This window comes from Tachyglossus aculeatus, chromosome 14 (assembly GCF_015852505.1).
Source record: "Tachyglossus aculeatus isolate mTacAcu1 chromosome 14, mTacAcu1.pri, whole genome shotgun sequence".
In the NCBI taxonomy this organism is placed as follows: Eukaryota; Metazoa; Chordata; class Mammalia; order Monotremata; family Tachyglossidae; genus Tachyglossus; species Tachyglossus aculeatus.
In genome coordinates, this window is record NC_052079.1 from 24,360,130 (window position 1) to 24,380,612 (window position 20,483).

The following is a 20,483-nucleotide window of genomic DNA, read 5'->3' on the forward strand; positions in this document are numbered from 1 at the left end:
AGGTAACTGAGGCATTGAGAAGTTGAGTTGCCCAAAGTCACACAGCTAAGTGGCGGAGCCGGGATTAGAACCCATAACTTCTGACTCCCAAGCCCATGCTCTTGCCACTGAGCCATACTGCTTCTCAGCATGGCTGAGAAGACAGAAGTGGTGTATGGAAGTTTTGCCAAAATGTTAGGCAGGGTAGGTTCACCTTTCTCACCCTGGAATGAGCACATGAAGGGGCAGTCCTGTTTTGATCATAAAAGCATATGATTAGAGAAGCAGCATGGCCTAAAAGAAAGAGCACAGATCTGGGTGTCAGTGGACGTGGGTTCTAATCTAGGCTCCATCACTTGTCTGCTGTGTGAGCATGGGTAAGTCACTTAACTTCTCTTTACCCCAGTTCTCCTGTACTCCCTTCTACTTAGAATGTGAGCCTCACACGGGACAGGGACTGTGTCTGATCTAATTAACTTTGTATCTACCCCAGCACTTAGAACAGTGTCTGACACATAGTAAGCGCTTAATAAATGCCATAAAAATATGAGAGGCAGAGTGGCCTGGGAAGTAGTATGGCCTATTGTAAAGACCATGGGCTTAGGAGTAGGAACACCTGGAGCTCTAATCCCAGCTCTGACACTTGTCTGCTAGGTGATCTTGGGCACCCAGCAGACTTCACTTAACTTCTCTGTGCTTCGGTTACCTCATCTGTAAAATGGGGATGAAGACTGTGATTCCAAGTCCAACCTTGTATCTACCCCAAAACCTGCCGGTCTCAACTCCGCAACAATGCCAAGATCCGCCCTTTCCTCTCCATCCAAACCACTACCCTGCTCTTTCAAGCTTTCATCCTATCCCGTCTGGACTACTGTATCAGCCTCCTCTCCGATCTCCCATCCTCGTGTCTCTCCCCACTTCAATCCATACTTCACGCTGCTGCCCGGATTGTCTTTGTCCAGAAAAACTCTGGGCATGTTACTCCCCTCCTCAAAAATCTCCAGTGGCTACCAATCAACCTACGCATCAGGCAGAAACTCCTCACCCTTGGCTTCAAGGTTCTCCATCGCCTCACCCCCTCCTACCTCACCTCCCTTCTCCCCTTCTACAGCCCAGCCCGCACCCTCCGCTCCTCTGCTGCTAATCTCCTCACCGTGCCTCGTTCTCACCTGTCCTGCCGTCGACCCCCCACCCACATCATCCCCCTGGCCTGGAATGCCCTCCCTCCCCACATCCACCAAGCTAGCTTTCTTCCTCCCTTCAAGGCCCTACTGAGAGCTCACCTCCTCCAGGAGGCCTTCCCAGACTGAGCCCCCTCCTTCCTCTCCCCCTCCTCCCCCTCTTCCCAGACTCAGCCCTCTCCTTCCTCTCCCCCTCCTCTCCCTCTCCATCCTCCCCCGCCTTACCTCCTTCCCTTCCCCACAGCACCTGTATATATGTATCTATGTTTGTATGTATTTATTACTCTATTTGTTTATTTTACTTGTACATATCTATTCTATTTATTTTATTTTGTTAATATGTTTTGTTTTGTTCTCTGTCTCCCCCTTCTAGACTGTGAGCCCACTGTTGGGCAGGGACTGTCTCTATATGTTGCCAACTTGTACTTCCCAAGTGCTTAGTACAGTGCTCTGCACACAGTAAGTGCTCAATAAATATGATTTATTGATTGATTGATTACCCCAGTAGTTAGTACCGTTCCTGGGCACATAGTAAGCAGTTAACGAATACCATTAAAAAAATGTCATGAGGCAGTAAATTAAGTCGTTTAAAATGGGAAATTATTTAAATAAAACTTTTCTTTTAGCAATATTCAAAATATTTTGGTAGTAAATAAGAACACTTTGTCAGATTAAGATTCGTGTCATATAAAAATCACTCCTTACTCCTTGCAAAAGGGTATGGAATAATAATTTAGATTCCATTAAAAGGCAGATATATTTACCTATTTACCTTTACCTAGAGTACTACATTTTATGATGCGTTCTGGTAGCAGAATGTCCATAATAATAATAGTAATTATCAATCAATCAATCGTATTTATTGAGCGCTTACTGTGTGCAGAGCACTGTACTAAGCGCTTGGAAAGTACAAGTTGGCAACATATAGAGACAGTCCCTACCCAACAGTGGGCTCACAGTCTAGAAGGGGGAGACAGAGAACAAAACCAAGCATATTAACAAAATAAATAGGATAGATATTTACAAGTAAAATAGATAAATAGAGTACTAAATTTGTACAAACATATATACATATATACAGGTGCTGTGGTGAAGGGAAGGAGGTAAGACGGGGGGATGGAGAGGGAGAGGAGGGGGAGAGGAAGGAGGGGGCTCAGTCTGGGAAGGCCTCCTGGAGGAGGTGAGCTCTCAGTAGGGCCTTGAAGGGAGGAAGAGAGCTAGCTTGGAGGATGGGCAGAGGGAGGGCATTCCAGACCAGGGGGATGACGTGGGCCGGGGGTCGACGGTGGGACAGGCGAGAATGAGGCATGGTGAGGAGATTAGCGGCAGAGGAGCGGAGGGTGCGGGCTGGGCTGTAGAAGGAGAGAAGGGAGGTGAGGTAGAAGGGGGCGAGGTGATGGAGAGCCTTGAAGCTGAGGGTGAGGAGTTTCTGCCTGATGCGCAGATTGATTGGTAGCCACTGGAGAATTATGATATTAAACACGTTCTATGTGCCAATCAGTGTACCAAGCGCTTGGGTAGATGAAGGATAATCAGGTTGGACAGACTCCCTTGTCCCTCTTCGGGCTCACAGGAGGAAGAACAGGCATTAAATGCCCATTTTAGAGTTGAGGAAACTGAGGAACAGAGAAGCTAGGTTTCTTGCCGAAGGTCACCCAGCAGGCAAGTGTCTGAAACCCATGTCCTCTGACTGATACTTGAGTAGAGAACTTTGTTGCTATGGATAGTTTTGAAACACCACCCATCCTCAAACTAACATGTGCTGGAAGGCTGGAAAACTTGGGTGAAAATACCTTGTCTGTTGAGGTGGGGAGAAGAGGTTACAATTTTGGTTCTCTCAGAGTCTCAGCAAGGCCTCATCTCTTTGAAAGATGCTTCTTCTTCCGGGAGCAGTTACTCCCTTTAACAATCAATCAATTAATCAATCAGTCAATCAACTGTATTTATTAGGTGCTTACTATGGGCAGAGCACTGACCTATGCTTAGGAGAGTGCAAAATAGCTGCATTAGCAGACATGTTCCCTGCTCACAACAAACTAACAATCTAGAGAGGGAGACAGATGTTAATATAAATAATTTATAATATATAATTTAAAGATATGTACATAAGTGCTGTTGGTTTCAGGATGGGGCAAATATCAAATGCTCAAAGGTCACAGATGCAAGTGCACAGATGACACAGAGGGAGAGGAACCTGGGGAAGAGAGGGCTTAATCGAGGAAGGCCTCTTGGAGATGTGATCATAACATTGCTTTGAATAATACTTTGAAGGTGGGGTAAGTGGTGGTCTGGAGTATATGGAGGGGAAGAGAGAGTTCCAGGCTAGGGATAGGATGTGGAAAAGGGATCAGTGTTGAGATAGATGACATCAAGATTGGGGCAAAGTGAGCAAGCTGGCTCCTTAGAAGTGGAGTGTGTGGTCTGGGCTGTAGTGGGAGATCAGTGAAGTGAGGTAGGATGAGATGACCTGCTTGAGTGTTTTCAAGCCAATGATAAGGAGTTTCGGTTTGATGAGGAGGTGGATGGGCAGCCACTGGAGGTTCTTGAGGAGTGGTGAGTCATGGACTGAATGGTTTTGTAGACAAATGATCAGGGCAGCAGATTGAAGTATGGTCTGGAATTAGGAGAGACAAGAGGAAGAGAGGTTAGCAAGGAGGCAGATGCAGCAGTCAAGGTGCGATAGGATACACGCTTGGATCAGCGTGGTAACAGTTTGAATGGAGAGGAACAGGTGGATTTTAGCAATGTTGTGACGGTAAAACCGACAAGATTTGGTGACAGATTGAATATGTGGGTGGAATGAGACAGAGGAGTCGAGGACAATGCCAAGGTTACAGGCTTGTGAGATATGGAGGATAATGGTATTTTCTATAGTAATGAGAAAGATAGAAGGACAGCGTTTGGGTGGGAAGATAAGGAGTTCAGTTTTTAACAGGTTAAGTTTGACGTGCCAGCAGGGCATCCAGGTAGAGATGTCCTGAAGGTAGGAAGAAACGCAAAATTACAGGGAAGGAGAAAGGTTAGGGCTGGAGTAGACTTGGGTATCATCTGCATAAAGATGATAGTTGAACCCATAGGAGCAAATGAGTTCTCCAAGGGAATGGGTGTACATGGAGAATAGAAGAGGACCTAGAACTCAGCCTTGAGGGACATCCACTTTCAGAAGGTGGGAAGTAGAGAAGGAGCCACCCAAAGTGAGAAGGAGCTGTAACAGAGATGGGAGGAGAACCAGGATTGGACAGTGTCCATGAAGCCGAGATTGGATAATCTTACAGGATAAGGGGGTTGTCTACAGTTTCAAAGGCAGCTGAGAGGTTGAGGAGGATTAGGATAGAATAGAGGCTGTCAGATGTGGTGAGAAGAAGGTCATTCATTCATTCATTCAATTGTATTTATTGAGCACTTACTGCATGCAGAGCACTGTACTAAGCGCTTGAGAAGTACAAGATGGCAACATATAGAGACGGTCCCTGCCCAACAATAGAAGAATGGAAGTCTAGAAGGGGGAGACAGACAATAAAACAAAACATATGGACAGGTGCTAAGTCATCAGAACAAATAGAATTAAAGCTAAATGCACATCATTAACAAAATAAATAGAATAGTAAATATGTACAAGTAAAATAAATAGAGTAATAAATCTGTACAAACATATATACAGGTGCTGAGGGCAGGGGAAAGAGGTAGGGTGGGGGGGATGGGGAGGAGGAGAGGAAAAAGGGGGCTCAGTCTGGGAAGGCCTCTTGGAGGAGGTGAGCTCTCAGTAGGGCTTTGAAGGGGGAAGAGAGCTACCTTGGCGGATGTGTAGATGGAGGGCATTCCAGGTCAGGGGGTCAACGGCGGGACAGGCGAGAACGAGGTACAGTGAGGAGGTTAGCGGCAGAGCAGCGGAGGGTGCGGGCTGGGCTGTAGAAGGAGAGAAGGGAGGTGAGGTAGGAGGGAGCGAGATGATGGAGACCCTTGAAGCCAAGAGTGAGTAGTTTTTGCTTGATGCGTAGGGGACAGGCAGCCACTGGAGGTTTTTGAGGAAGGGATTAACATGCCCAGAGCGTTTCTGCACAGAGATGATCCGGGCAGCAGTGTGAAGTATAGACTGAAGTGGGGAGAGACAAGGAGGATGGGAGATCAGAGAGGAGGCTGACGCAGTAATCCAGTCGGGATAGGATGAGAGATTGAACCAGCAAGCTAGCAGTTTGGATGGAGAGAAAAGGGCGGATCTTGGCGATGTCGTGCAGGTGAGACTGGCAGGTTTTGGTGATGTATTGGATGCGAGGGGTGAACAAGAGAGCGGAGTCGAGGATGACACCAAGGTCACTGGTTACCTTAGAGAGAGGACTGTTTCCATAGAGTGAAAGGAGCACAGATGAAATTGGAGGGGAGGACGTGGTGACATCAGGTGTACACAACTCTCTCAAAAAGCTTGGAGAGGAATGGTAGTAGGTTCCCAGAAGCTTAGTACAGTGCTCTGCACACAGTAAGTGCTCAATAAATACGATTGAATGAATGAATGAATGAATGACGGAGATGGGGTGATAACTGGAAGAAATCGTGAGATCAAAGGAGAGCTTTTTAGGATAGTACTGGCTTTAAGATTGGCTTTAAAGCACTCCACCACCTTGCCCCTTAATACCTCGCCCCACTACTGTCCTTCTAAAACCCAGCCCGCACATTTCTCTCCTCTAGTGCTAACTTTCTCACTGTGCCTCGCTCTTGTCTGTCTCACCTCCAACCCCTCGCCCACATCCTACCTCTGGCCTGCAACACCCTCCCTCCTCAAATCCGACAGACAATTACTTTCTCCACTTTCAAAGCTTTATTGAAGGCACATCTCCTCCAAGAGGCCTCACCAGACTAAGTCCCTCCTTTCCTCTCCTACTCCCTTCTGCATCACCCTGACTTGCTCCCTTTGTTTCTCCTCTCCCAGCCCCACTGCACTTATGTACATATTGGTAATTTATTTTAATTGATATCTGTCTCCCCGCCACCTTTAGACTGTAAGCTCATTGTGGGCAAGGAATGTGTCCATTTATTGCTCTATTGTACTTTCCCAAGTGCTTAGTACAGTGTTCTGCACATAGTAAGAGCTCAATGAATATGACTGAATGAATGAATGATAGGGGACATGTAAGCATGTTTGAAAGCAGTGGGGAAGAAGCTCCTTGAAATCAAGGAGGGCAGAAGGGACGGGGTGAGTGTTTTTAAAAGGTATGAAGGGATGGGGTAAGAAGCAGGGTGGAGGGGGTAGATTCAGAGACGGGGCGAGAAATTTCTTTTTGAGTTAAGACAAGGAATACAGGGAGAGTTGATGAGGGGAGGAGGGGAGGATTGGAGAGAGCCAGGGGAGATTTTAGGAAGAATAATTTCAACTGATGGTTTCAATTTCACTGATGAAGTATGCAGCCAGGTTCATTGATGAAGTATGTGGCCAGGTTGTTAGGTGACAGAGATGGTAGGGGTGGGGAGACAGGAGGTTTGAGGAGGAAGTTAAATGTCTGGGACAGCTGGCAGGGCAGTGGGTATGTAAGTAAATTAGGAAGGAGAAGTATTGTTGTTTGCCACAGGAGAGGGCTAAATTGAAGCAGGTAAGAATGCATTTAAGGTGGACAAGATCAAAGCAATATTTGGAATTCCTCCAACAGCATTCCATAACTTGAGCACAGGAGCAAAGAAAGCACACTGTGGAGATGATCCAGGGTTGCGTGTTAGTGAAGGGACAGGGGAGCCAGGGAGTGCAGTGGAGTGGGCAGCAATTTGTGAATCAGGGGAAAGTAGCTTGGGTATGGAAACCAAATTGCGTAGGGTGGCTGTGGAATACTGGAAGGGCTCAAAAGAACGGAAGTCCCTATGGGGGAACAGGAAAGATGTGCAGGGGGTGGGTGTATCGGAAAGAGAGCAGGTGAAGAGGTTGTGGTCTGACAGATGAATTTCAGAATTGATGAAGGTAGAGATTGAACAGATACTAGAGGTTATAAGACAAAGTGTGTGCCCAAGTCGGTGAGTATGTGAGGTGGGGAGGAGCAGGAGGTCATTTGAGTAGAGGAGTGAGAGGCGGTGGACCCATCTTCCCACCCAAATCCTGTCTTCCCCCTTTCTTTTCTATCACCAGAGACAATAGAACTCTTTCAAAAGCCCATAACTTTGGCACTGTCCTCAACTCATCTCTCTCATTCCACCCACATATTAAATGTCACTAAATCCTGTTGGTTCTATCTTCACAACATTGCTTAAATCTGCCCTTTCCTTTCCATCCAAACTGCTACTGCACTGATCCAACCACTTAGTCCATCTCGCCTTGGCTACTGCATCTGCCTTCTTGCTGTCCTGGTCCCATGCTTGTGCGTTTAGGATTGAGATTCTACAACTGAGTGGAAGAAGGACAGACTGACAATCCTGGCCCACATGAACAACACTTCAATGTTTGAGATCCATGACCCAGCCTCCCTTACTCCCTCTCAGGGCAGGCTTAGAGGAATCAGCAGCCCTCTCCAAAAGCTGACACCCCACCCTTACAGGGTTGTACGTGCCTCTGGCCAATGACCAAAGTCTGCCTGCTCCACCAAATTCCCTGCCCTTGCCCCTCATGGCTAGACGACTCCTTGTGGGCAGGGAACATGTCTGCCAACGCTATTGTACTGTACTCTTCCAAATGCTTAGTACAGCACCAGGCACACAGTAAGCACTCAGTAAATACCATGGATTGATTGGCCATGGGAAGTAGCATGGCCTAGTGGCAAGAGAACAGGCCTGGGAGTCAGAGGGCATGGATTCTAATCCTGGCTCTGACACTTGTCTGCTGTGTAACCTTGGGCAAGTCACTTAATTTCTCTGTGCCTCAGCTACCTCATACATAAAATGGGGATTAAGACTTTCAGCCCCATGTGGGACAGGGACTGTGTCCAACCTGATTACCTTATATCTACCCCAGCACTTAGAACAGTGATTGGCAAATAGTACGCATTTAGTAAGTACCATCATTATTATTATTGATCTCCTGGCTTCCCGTATCTCCCCACTCCAGTCCATATTTCACTCTGCTGCATGGATCATTTTCCTAAAAAAAGTTCAGTCCACTCTTTAAGAACCTCCAATGGCTTCCCATCCACCTCCACATCAAACAAACTTCTCACCACTGGCTTTAAAGCAGTCAATCAATTTGTCCCCCACTACCTCACCTCATTAATCTCCTACTACAGCCCAGCCCACACTCTGTGCTCCTCTAGTGCCATATTACTCACCGTGTCCTGACCTCATCTATTACACCACTAACCCCTTTCCCACATTCTCCCACTAGCCTGGAACTCCCTTCCCCTCCATATACACCAGACCACATTATCCCCATCTTTAAAGCATTATTAAGGTCATATCTCAATCAATCAATCATACTGAGCACTGTACTAAGCGCTTGATAGAGTATAACATAACAGAGTTGGTAGACCCATTCCCTACCCATAATGAGCTCACAGTGTACAGGGTGAGACAGACAGTAATATAAATTAATAAATTACAGATATGTACATAAGTGCTGTGGGGCTGGAGGAGGGGTGAAAAAAGGGAGCAAATTAGGGTGACGTAGAAGGGAATGGGAAAAGAGGAAATGAGGACTTAGTCAAGGAGGGCCTCTTGGAGATGTGCCTTCAATGAGACTTTGAAGGTGGAGAAAGTAATTGTCGAATATGAAGAGGGAGAGCATTCCAGGCCAGAGGTAGGATGTGGGCAAGAGGTCAGCAGCGAGATGGACAAGATCAAGACACAATGAATAAGTTAGTATTAGAGACGCGGAGATTGTGGGCTGGGTTGTAATAAGAGGTCAGCAAGATGAATTAGGAGAGGGCAAGGTGACTGAGTGCTTTTAAAGCCAATGGTAAGGAGTTTTGTTTGATGAGGAGGTGGATGGGCAACAACTGGAGGTTCTTGAGGAGCGGGGAAACATGGACTGACTGTAAGCTTATAAACTCCCTGTAGACTTTAAGCTCGTTATGGACAGAGAACATGCCTGCTAATTCTGGTGAATTGTACTCTCTGAAGTGCTTAGTAATTCATTCACTTATATTAATATCTGTCTCCCCCTCTAAGATGTAAGCTCACTGTAGGCAGGGAATATGGCTGTTATAGTGTATTCTTCCAAGCGCTTAGTAAGGGCTCTGCACACAGTTAGTATTCAAAAAAAAAAAATTGATTGATTGATTGAACATTTTTGTAGAAAAATGATCTGGGCAGCAGAGTGAAGTAAAAACTGGAGTGGGGAGAGACAGAAGGCAGGAAGGTCAGCAAGAAGACTGATGCAGAAATCAAGGTGGGATAGGATAAGTGCCTGGATTAATGTGGTAGCAGTTTAGATGGAGAGGAAAGGGGTGGATTTTAGCAATGTTGTGAAGGTTGAACTGACAGGATTTAGTGGCAGATTGTATATGTGAGTTGAATGAGAGAGATGAGTAATGGAAAACAACAAGGTCATGGGATTGTGAGAATCAAGGATGGTAGTATTGCTAACTGGTTTGGGTGGGAGGATAAGGAGTTTTGTTTTGGACCTGTTACGTTCCAGGTGTCAGAGGGGCATCCAAGAAGAGATGACCTTGAAAGCAGGAGGAAATGCGAGACTGCATAGAGGGACAGAAATCAGGGATGGAGATTAGGAAAGACTAGGAATCATCCACATATACGTGGTAGTTGAAGCCATGAGAGTGAATTTTTTGTCTAAGGGAGTGGGTGTAGATGGAGAATAGAAGGGGATGCAGAACTGAGCCTTGAGGGACTCCCACAGTTATAGGATGGGAGGCAGAAGAGGAGGCCATGAAAGAGACTGAGAAGGAGCAGCCAGAGAGATAGGAGGAGAACCAGGAGAGAACGGTGTCAGTGAAACCAAGGTTGGATAATGTTTCCTGGAGTAGGGGGTGGTAGGTAGCATTGAAGGCAGCTGAGAGGTCAAGGAGGATTCGGATGTAGTAGAGGTCATTGGATTTGGCATGAAGGAGATCACTGGTGACTTTGAGAGGGCAGTTTCTGAGAAGTGAAGGGGATGGAAGCCAGACTGGAGGGGTCAAGGAGAGGATTAGAGGAGAGGAACTTGAGACAGTGGGTGTAGACAACTTGCTCAAGGAGTTTGGAGAGGAATGGTAGGAGGGAGATGAGGCAATAACTGGATGGGGTAAAAGGAGGGGCTTTTTTAAGATGGGGAGACACGGGCATGTTTGTAAGCAGTGGGGAAGAAACCACTGGCTAGCGAACAGTTGAAGATGGCAGTTTAGGAGGAAAGAAGGGAGAAAGAAATTGTAAGCTTCTGGAGGGCAGGGATGGTGTCTGCCTGCCCTACTGTACTCTCCCAAGTGTTAGCACGGTGCTTTGCACACAATAAGTGCTCAGTAAATACGACTGAACAGTTGCTTCCAATGAAAGTCCAAGGGAAAGCTTCTTTGACAAAAATCATCTTAAGAAGGGATTTAAGTTTGAAAATAGGTAATTTCCTGAATATCTGGGGTTGTAGTCTAATTAGTAGAATGTGCTGAGGTTTAGATCTATGCATGGACATAGGAGTGGAAAAAATGCAAACACTGAAGGTGTGATGCACAAGAAAAGTGGGGTGAAAGAAAACACTTGGGGAGAAGAGGTTTGGGGAAGCTTAAAGCTCTGCACAAAGGTTAATTTAGTTTATAAACAAAATTCTGCCAAGAGTAAGATATAAAAAGAGGATTAATATAGACAGCAGGAAGAAATGATATACCCCGGCAGCAATATTCTGAGTTGGCATTATCCTTGATTTGTCCCTCTCTTTCAATTCCCATATTCAGTCAGTTCTTCCTCTTCAACATTTCCAGAATATGCCCCTTTCTCTCCAAAGAAACTGTCTTCAAGCTGGCCAAGGCACTGTTATATTGTTATCTGACTACTGCATCAACCTCCTCTCCCATCTTCAGTCCATATTTCCCTCTGCTACCCATCATTCTTCTAAAACTCTGTTTTGCCCACCTCTCCCAATTCCTCTAAATCCTTCAATGGTTTCCCAGTCCTACCAAGGAGAAATTTCAAACATTGGCTTTAAGCCACAGCCCACACAGTACATACAAAAAGACTACCCCCTTGAGGTGTTGTCAGTTGTGATGTTTGAAGCACCAAGCTCTGCTTTCTCTTCTGCTCCCTTGTACCTTTTTCTTTTCCTCTCAAACTAACCTCCTCACTGTGTCTTGTTCCCCTCTCTCTCGCTCTCACTCAATGTTGTTCTTCTTGCCACTGTATCATTTTTTTATGGTATTTGCTAAGTGCTTATAGTAATACACCAGGCACTGTATTGAGCACTGGAGTTGATACAAGTTAATCAGGGTTAATCAGGTTGGACACAGTCCCTGTCCCACATGGGGTTCATGGTCTTAGTCTCCATTCTAAAGATGAGGTAACTGAGGCATAGGGAAGTGAAGTGGCTTGCCACCATCCTTTTGCTCACTCCCTCACCTCTGCTTCAAATTCCCTTCCCCTTCACAACTGGCAGACCACTACTCTCCACCTATTCAATAACCTTTTGAAACCACATCTCCTTTAGAAGTCTTTCAATAGCCAATAAGCTTTTCCATTTCTACCTAACCTTGCTAGGCTCCTACTACAACCCCACCTCCACACTTCACTTCTCTAACCCTAACAATGCACCTCAATGTCATCTGTCTGACCACCAACTCTTTACCCAAATATTTCCTCTGACCTAGAGCGCCCTCCTCTTTCATATCCAATGGACCACCACTCTTCCCATCTTCAAAGTCCTACTAAAATCATCTCTACCCTTAGAGGCCTTCCCTGACTATCCCCTCCATTTCCCTACACTTTCTGCCCTTCCTTCTGCATGGTCTGGACTCCTTAAGCATTCTGATACTTACCCCACTTCCAGACCCACAGCACTTATGTACATATCCTTACACTATGCCATTCCCCCATCTGTAATTTAAGTTTTAGTGTATGTCCCCTCCTCTGCCTGAGTTAGATAGTAAGATGCTTGAGGGTAGGGACTGTGTCTACTCCTGGCTCTACACACAGGATACCATCGATTGGCCGACCAATTGAAAATTGGATAGATCGAGTCCTTCGCCGTGGATGTGTCCAGCTCAGATTCTTAAATCTTTCAGTCCCACGGTGACCAGACACCGGCAAAAGCCAGCCCCGCAGAGGCTCGAGCACGGAAAGGTGGCGATCCACCACCCAGGACCAACAGACGGAGGTCCGGGACTTTCTCCGGAACGACCCCAGATGGCCACCGCTCTCAGTGTCCACCCGGCCGGCCGGGCCTCCCCTCTTCATCGTTCGATCGCCGGTATTTATCGAGCACTAAGTTCATGCGGAGCCCTGAACTGAGCTCCTGGAGAGTCCAATCCAACAGACTCAGCAAACACATCCCCTGCCTGTGACGAGTTTATGGCCTACAGGGCAGAGACAGACATTAGCAGAGAATGTGGCTGTTCTACTGTTCTACTGAAGCAGCGTGGCTCAGGGGAAAGAGCACGGGCTTTGGAGTCAGGGGTCATGGGTTCAAATCCCAACTCCGCCAATTGCCAGCTGTGTGACTTTGGGCAAATCACTTAACTTCTCTGGGCCTCAGTTACCTCATCTGTAAAATGAGGATTAAGCCTGTGAGCCCCCCGTGGGACAACCTGATCACCCTGTAACCTCCCCAGTGTTTAGAACAGTGCTTTGCACATAGTAAGTGCTTAATAAATGCTATCATTATTATTATTATTATTATTAAATACCACTGATTAACTGATTGATTATTTTGTGGCTTCTGTGTGCCAAAGTACTGTGCTAAATGCTGAGGCAGATACAGGTAATCAGTTCAGACACAGGAGGGGAGGGTAGAAAAATTACCCCCATTTTACAGATGAAACAAATTCAGAGGGACTAAGTGACTTTCCCAAAGTCACACACCAGACAGTACATAGCATAGCTGGTATTAGAACCCTGGTCTACTGAATTCCAGTCTTGGGCTCTGTTTCCTGGGGGCACATTTGTGGCAGTAAGCTCTAAGTGGTACAATCCAATGAAAATGTAGATCAGAGACTAGTCAGGAGGGCATATGATGATGGTGGAAAGAAAAATTTAGAATTTTCCTTAACACCACTATGAAAGTAGGTTCCCTCATGAGTGGTGGATTTAACCCTATCATTTATCTCTGACTGCAGGCATTTTGTCTCCAATCTGCCTGTATGCTCTTAGAGGTCAGAGATGCCATCTTTGACTTCTTCCTCAGGCACCGCTCTGTATACAGCACTCTGCACATAGTATGCACTAAATCAATATTTTTTATACTGATAGCCTTCACACAGATGGCAAAGTGAGTGCATTTGAGCCCATAACAAATAACCTAGAGGGAGGCAAACAAAAGGCATAGAGTAGGGGACATTACATGATAGATAGATATGAGAAGCAGCTTGGCCTAGTGTATAGAGCACAGGCCTGGGAATCAGAGGGACCAGGGTTCTGATCTCGGCTTCACCACTTGTAATGCTGTGTGACCCTGGATATGTCACTTCACTTCCCTGTGCCTCATTTACCTCATCTGTAGAATGGCGATTAAGACTGTGAGCCCCATGGGGACAGGGACTGTGTCCAACCTGATTAGCTTGCATCTACCCTGCGCCCAGTACAGTGCCTACTACATAATAAGCACTTAGCAAATACCATAAAAAAAAATACAATGGTGACAGTGAAAGAGTGATTTTGAATAGCTAAGACAGAAAGCCAGAGAGAACAAAATCCTGGCGCTCAAGAGAGAAATTCATTAAACTAATCTAGAGGTCATGGCGAATAAAAGATCTTAAGGATTGCAGCATGGTGTAGTGCACAAAGCACGGGAGTGGGAGTCAGAAGGTCGTGGGTTCTATTCTCAGCTCTGCCACCTGTCTGCTGTGTGACCTTAGGCAAGCTACTTCAGTTACCTCATCTGTAAAATGGGGATTCAAGACTGTGAGCCCCCTGTGGGGCAGGGACTGTGTCCAACACAATTTGCCTGTATGCACCCCAGCACTTAGTACAGTGCCTGGCACAGAGTAAATCCTTAAGAAATGCTATAGTTATTATAATAATAATTATTATTATTAGAAAAAGATACCTGTTTTTCTCTAACATGGTACAATAGTTATTAAAATGAATGCTGAATTTTTGCAAAGTAGATTCTTCCATTAGATGTATTTGCAAATCATGCAGAAGGAAAAATACATTTTAGAACTTTTAGTTCTAAAGGCAGTATAGGTTCTGGGAGTATTTTAATATTTAAACTGCACATATTTCAACATATCTTTATTCATAAAGTCATAAATGGAAAAATAATTTAGAGGTTAAATCAATACTTTGAGTGTTTTAAAAATGAAATGAATTTAATTCTCTACAGTTTTAAAGAGTAAATGGGGAACATGGCTTAGTGGACAGGGCATGGGACTGGAAATTAGGAGACACACGTTCTAGATCCAGCTCTGTCAAAGCCCTGAGCCTTGAACCTTTGCTCAAGTGACCTTGAGCACTGAACCTCTTTGGGTCTAGTTTCCTCATTTGCAAATTGGGCATAGACTGTGAGCCCTGTGTGGGACAGAGACTGTAACTGATCTCATCACTTTGTATCTACACAAGGACATAGTACATAGGAAATGCTTCATAAATGTCATTATATCAATTAGGGTGGAATTAAACTTACTTTTCGAACAAACGCTTGTCGATATTCATTCATTTCACCAAAAACTGCCCGTTTGAATTCCCTATAGTCAACTTGGTCATTGCCATTATGATCCAGAATTAACCAAATGGATTCAAAGTCCTACAAGTTAAAAAAATACCAAGATACATGTAATTGGAATAGGCCTCAGTGAGATTTCTATGGCCATAACATACTTTGAATTTTGCTATTTTCCTCTCAGGATGTCTATTCTGTTACTTAGACAAGTAAATTATACTTCAACATTTTCAATTGCAGCTCTTATTTATGACAGGAGGCATTCAACAAATATTACCAAGCTGTCAGGTTTCCCTGAATTACATCAAAGCTTAGGCAAATCCAAACTTGGCTCTTCATTCAAAGGGTGCTATTTTTCACTCATCCTTGTACATGCAGACTCTAACTATATTACTGAGCAATAGACTATGGGAAAATTATCCTAGTTTATCAGAGAAAAGAGGACATACTGATCTGCCTGAAAATCCCTTGCATTCTTGTATCTGATTTCTGTCACAAAGAGAAGTACTTAGAGAATGAAAGAAAAGTGATGACACATAGCCAGTAACAGATGCTCAAAAAAGCAAGCAGTTTCAGGGAAACTTTTCCAAAAACATACCTCTTCTGCCACTTCTAAGTGATATAATTTCAAAGCATGTTTAAAATCAGCCTTATGCAGAAGTCCATTTCCCTTCTTGTCTAGATGTTGAAAGTATTTTCCCAATCGGGTCAAAATTCGAACTTCTCTTTTATGCAGTTGCTCTTTCACTGAATCTGTTGATAAGAAGAAAGAATGTGTACAGTCACAGATTTTTATGAAAGGATTGACGAAGGAGGTTGATTTGATGAATAGATAGAACCAAAAACCATTTTATTTTTGAGAAACCCTTCCATTGACTATTCTTAGAGTTCCTGCCTTGGCTAAGCAAAATGTGCTATTTGCAAAAGATTCTAAAGAAAACAGTATTTTAAACTCAGGACCAGGGATTCATTAGCAAACACACTCAGTTCTGCCAAAACATGTGTTTTCACTGCTCATTTAGACAAGAATGCTGTTAGGGAAGTCCTAGAACATAGCTCCGACAATGCAAAGAAGTGTCAGAAGAAATGGTAATTCAGGATTGATGCACAATTTAAATGCCTGAAGGATGTATTTTCATTCACTTATCTTCAATGCTAAATTAAGATTAAAAGGAGATATGCACTATTAATGATGTGGTCAGGCCCTATCCATCAAAAATCATTTTGGACTCTTTTATTTGGTTCCATCCTAACACAATCCAGCCTGCTAGCACATTCCCTTGCCCTAAGTTTCCTTAGCCACCACTCAAATTCCCATTGCCTTAGCTTCTCCCTTCTCCCAGTGCCTCAGCTGCTCACCTTTCTGGGTGGATATGGAATGCCTCTCACTTGCATTTCTTTCCCAGCTCTAGGAACACTGCTTTGCACATAGGAAGCTATTACTATTACTACTACTGTTGTTATTGTTTTCATGGCTCTACACTGTGGAGCTCATTAAATGATGGAGTGAAATTCATGTCTCCATATTTAGGACATTTCCCCCCCCCTACATGTCCCATCCAGCATTTTGTTGTACTGCTTCACTGCTGGAGAGGTATCTCAGGATCGCATTATTGGTAATCTAGTCCTATTATCTGATGTTGAGTATGGTTTGAAGATGCTGATGAGACTACTCCAGTAGTAGTAGTAGTAGTAGTAGTAGTAGTAGTAGTAGTAGTAGTAGTAGTAGCAGCAGTATTTATTAAGCATTTACTATTTGCAGAGCACCATACTGAGCATTGGGAAAGAGAATTCAGATGGGAATTTAACATGGACCCTGTCCTTGGAGGGGCTGGCAAACTAAGAAAAAAGGTGGTGGGCCCTGGGGAAGAAGGATCTAGGCAGCAGAAGGAAGTATGGACTGGAGTGGGGAGAGACAGGAGGCTGGGAGGTCAGCAAGGAGGGTGATGCAGTAATCCAGGCAGGATAGGATAAGTGACTGGATTAACATGGTAGCAGTTTGGATGGAGAGAAAAGGGCAGATTTTAGTGATGTGGAAGTGGGACTGAGAGGATTTAATGATGGATTGAATATGTGGGAGAGGGAGAGAGGAGTATGAATATGATAGAGAGGAGTCAAGGATAATGCCAAGATTATGGGCTTGTGAGACAGGAAAGATGGTGGTACCACCTACAATGATGGGAAAGTCAGGGAGAGGACAGGGTTTGAGTGGGAAGATAAGGAATTCTGTTTTAAACACAGTAACTTTGAGGTGATAGGTGATAGTAGAGGTGTCTTGAAAGCACGAGGAAATGTGAGACTGCAGAGAGGGCGAGAGCTCGGGGCTGGAGAGGTAGATTTGGGTATCATCTGCATAGAGGTGATAGTTGAAGCTATGGGAGTGAATGAGTTCTCCAAGGCAGTGGGTGTAGATGGAGAACAGAAGCGGACCCAGAACTGAATCTTGAGGTACTTCCACAGTTAGGGGGTAGAAGGCAGAGGAGGAGCCCATGAAAGAGACTGAGAATGAGCAGCCAGAGAGATAAAAGGAGAACCAGGAGAGCACTGTCACTGAAGCCAAGTTTGGATAGTGTTTCCAGGAGAAGGGGGTGGTCAAGTGTCAAAGGCAGCTAAGAGGTTGAGGAGGATTATGATGGAGTAGAGGCTGTTGCATTTGGCAAGAAGGAGATCATTAGTGACCTCTGAGAAAGTGGTTTTTGTGGAGTGAAGGGGATGGAAGCCAGATCGGAGGGTGTCAAGGAGAGAACTGGAGAGGGGAATTTGAGACACTGGTTGTAGACAACTCCCCACTCCTCAAGAACCTCCAATGGCTGCCCATCCAACTCCGCATAAAATAGAAACTCCTTACCATTGGCTTTAAAGCACTCAATCATCTTGCCTCACCCTATCTCACCTTACTAATCTCCTAATACAGCCCAGTTTGCACATTCCAATCCTCTGGCACCAGTTTATTCACTGTATCCTGATCTCGACTACCTCAACACTGGTCCCTTTCCCATGTCCTTGCCCTAGCTCTTCCCTTCCCCTCCACACATCATCATCATCATCAACAATAGTATTTATTGAGCGCTTACTATGTGCAGAGCACTGTACTAAGTGCTTGGGAAGTACAAATTGGCAACATATAGAGACAGTCCCTACCCAGCAGTGGGCTCACAGTCTAAAAGGCTCACAGGCTCACACATGCCAGACCACCACTCTCTCCACCTTCAAAGCACAATTAAGGTCACATCTTCTCCATGAAGCCCTCTTTTCCTAGCTCGCTCTCCCTTCTGTATCATCTATGCACTTGGATCTGTGACATTTGGACATTTGATATTTACTCCATCCCCAACGCCACAGTGCTTATGTACACATCTTTAAGTTATTTATTATAAATTATTTATTCATATTAATGGAAGCTCACTATGGGCAGGAAGCATGTATACTAGTTCTGTTGTACACTCTCAAACTCTTATAACAGTGCTCTGCACATAGTAAATAAATACCATTGATTGATGGATTCAATCAATCAAATCATATTTATTGAGCGCTTACTGTGTGCAGAGCACTGTACTAAGTGCTTGGGAAGTACAAGTTGGCAACATACAGAGACAGTCCCTACCCAACAGTGGGCTAAAAGGGGGAGACAGAGAACAAAACCAAACATACTAACAAAATAAAATAAATAGAATAGATATGTACAAGTAAAATAAATAAATAAATATAGTAATAAATATGTACAAACATATACACAGGTGCTGTGGGGAAGGGAAGGAGGTAAGATGGGGGGATGGAGAGGGGGACGAGGGGGTGAGGAAGGAAGGGGCTCAGTCTGGGAAGGCCTCCTGAAGGAGGTGAGCTCTCAGTAGGGCCTTGAAGGGAGGAAGAGAGCTAGCTTGGCGGATGGGCAGAGGGAGGGCATTCCAGGCCTGGGGGATTCCAGGCCCGGGGGATTCACTCCCTTGGTGAACTCATTCGCTCCCACGGCTTCAACTATCATTTCTACGCTGATGAGACCCAAATTTACATCTCTGCCCCTGCTCTCTCTCCCTCCCTTCAGGCCCGTGTCTCCCCCTGCCTTCAAGACATATCCATCTGGATGTCTGCCCGCCATCTAAAACTCAGTATGTCCAAGACTGAACTTCTTATCTTCCCTCCCAAACCCTGCCCTCTCCCTGACTTTCCCATCACTGTTGATGGCACTACCATCCTTCCAGTCTCACAAGCCCGCAACCTTGGTGTCATCCTTGACTCTGCTCTCTCGTTCACCCCTCACATCCAATCCGTCACCAAAACCTGCCGGTCTCACCTCCGCAACACTGTCAAGATCCGCCCTTTCCTCTCCATCCAAACTGCTACGCTTCTGGTTCAATCTCTCATCCTATCCTGACTAGATTACTGCATCAGCCTCCTCTCTGATCTCCCATCTTCCTGTCTCTCCCCACTTCAATCTATACTTCACGCTGCTGCCCGGATTGTCTTTGTGCAGAAACGCTCTGGACGTGTTACTCCCCTCCTCAAAAATCTCCAGTGGCTACCAATCAACCTACACAACAGGCAATAATTCCTCACTCTCGGCTTCAAGGCTCTCCATCACCACGCCCACTCCTACCTCACCTCCCTTCTTTCCTTCTAAAGCCCAGCCCACACCCTCTGCTCCTATGCCGCTAACCTCCTCATTGTGCCTCGTTCTTCCCTGTCCCACCGTCGATCCCCGGCCCACGTCCTCCCCTTGGCCTGGAATGCCCTCCCTCCGCACATCCACCAAGCTATCTCTCTTCCTCCCTTCAAAGCCCTACTGAGAGCTCACCTCCTCCAGGAGGCCTTCCCAGACTGAGGCCCCTCCTCTCTCTCCCGCTCCTCCCACCTTACTTCCTTCCCCACCCCACAGCACCTGTATATATGTTTGTACATATCTTTTAGACTGTGAGCCCACTGTTGGGTAGGGACAGTCTCTATATGTTGCCAACTTGTACTTCCCAAGTGCTTAGTACAGTGCTCTGCACACAGTAAGCGCTCAATAAACATGATTGATTGATTTATTACTCTATTTATTTATTTTACTTGTACATATTTATTCTATTTATTTTATTTTGTTAATATGTTTTGTTTTGTTGTCTGTCTCCCCCTTCTAGACTGTGAACCCGCTGTTGGGTAGGGACCTTCTCTATATGTTGCCAACTTGTACTTCCCAAGTTCTTAGTACAGTGCTCTGAACACAGTAAGCACTCAATAAATACGACTGAATGAATGAATGAATGATGGATATTTAGTACAGTGCTCTGCACACAGTAAGTGCTCAATAAATACTATTAATTGATTGACTGATTGGTTGATTTCATGGGACCAAGGACTATGGGCTGGAACAGTACAGCACCTGAGGATCTTCCATCCAGCAACATGTTTTCCCATGTAATGCTCTTACTAACTGAAATGTCAGTCAATCATAATTATTGAGTGCTTGCTATATGCAGAGCACTACACTAAGTACTTGGGAGAGAAAAATAACAATAACTGACACATTTCCTGCCCATAACGAGCTGTGCTTCTTAAAAGCTCTGTCTATTTAAAACCTCTCCTCCACATGCCTGTGCTCTCTAAACTATAAACCCATGAAGGAAAGGAACTGTGCTCAAACCATT

The 20,483-nt window shown here is 45.2% G+C and overlaps 1 protein-coding gene across 6 annotated transcripts in view; it reads right to left on the bottom strand.

Annotated features, from left to right (window-relative positions):
• CAPS2 (calcyphosine 2) overlaps nt 1-20,483 on the bottom strand; it is an 89,454-nt gene that overhangs the window by 14,352 nt on the left and 54,619 nt on the right. For all 6 annotated transcript variants that reach the window (XM_038756665.1, XM_038756667.1, XM_038756666.1 and 3 more), the window contains 2 exons: nt 15,458-15,612; nt 14,824-14,943 (listed from right to left, as the gene is read on the bottom strand). In XM_038756665.1, the coding sequence (XP_038612593.1) occupies nt 14,824-14,943; nt 15,458-15,612 (275 nt within the window). The remainder of the gene's footprint in view (nt 1-14,823; nt 14,944-15,457; nt 15,613-20,483) is intronic.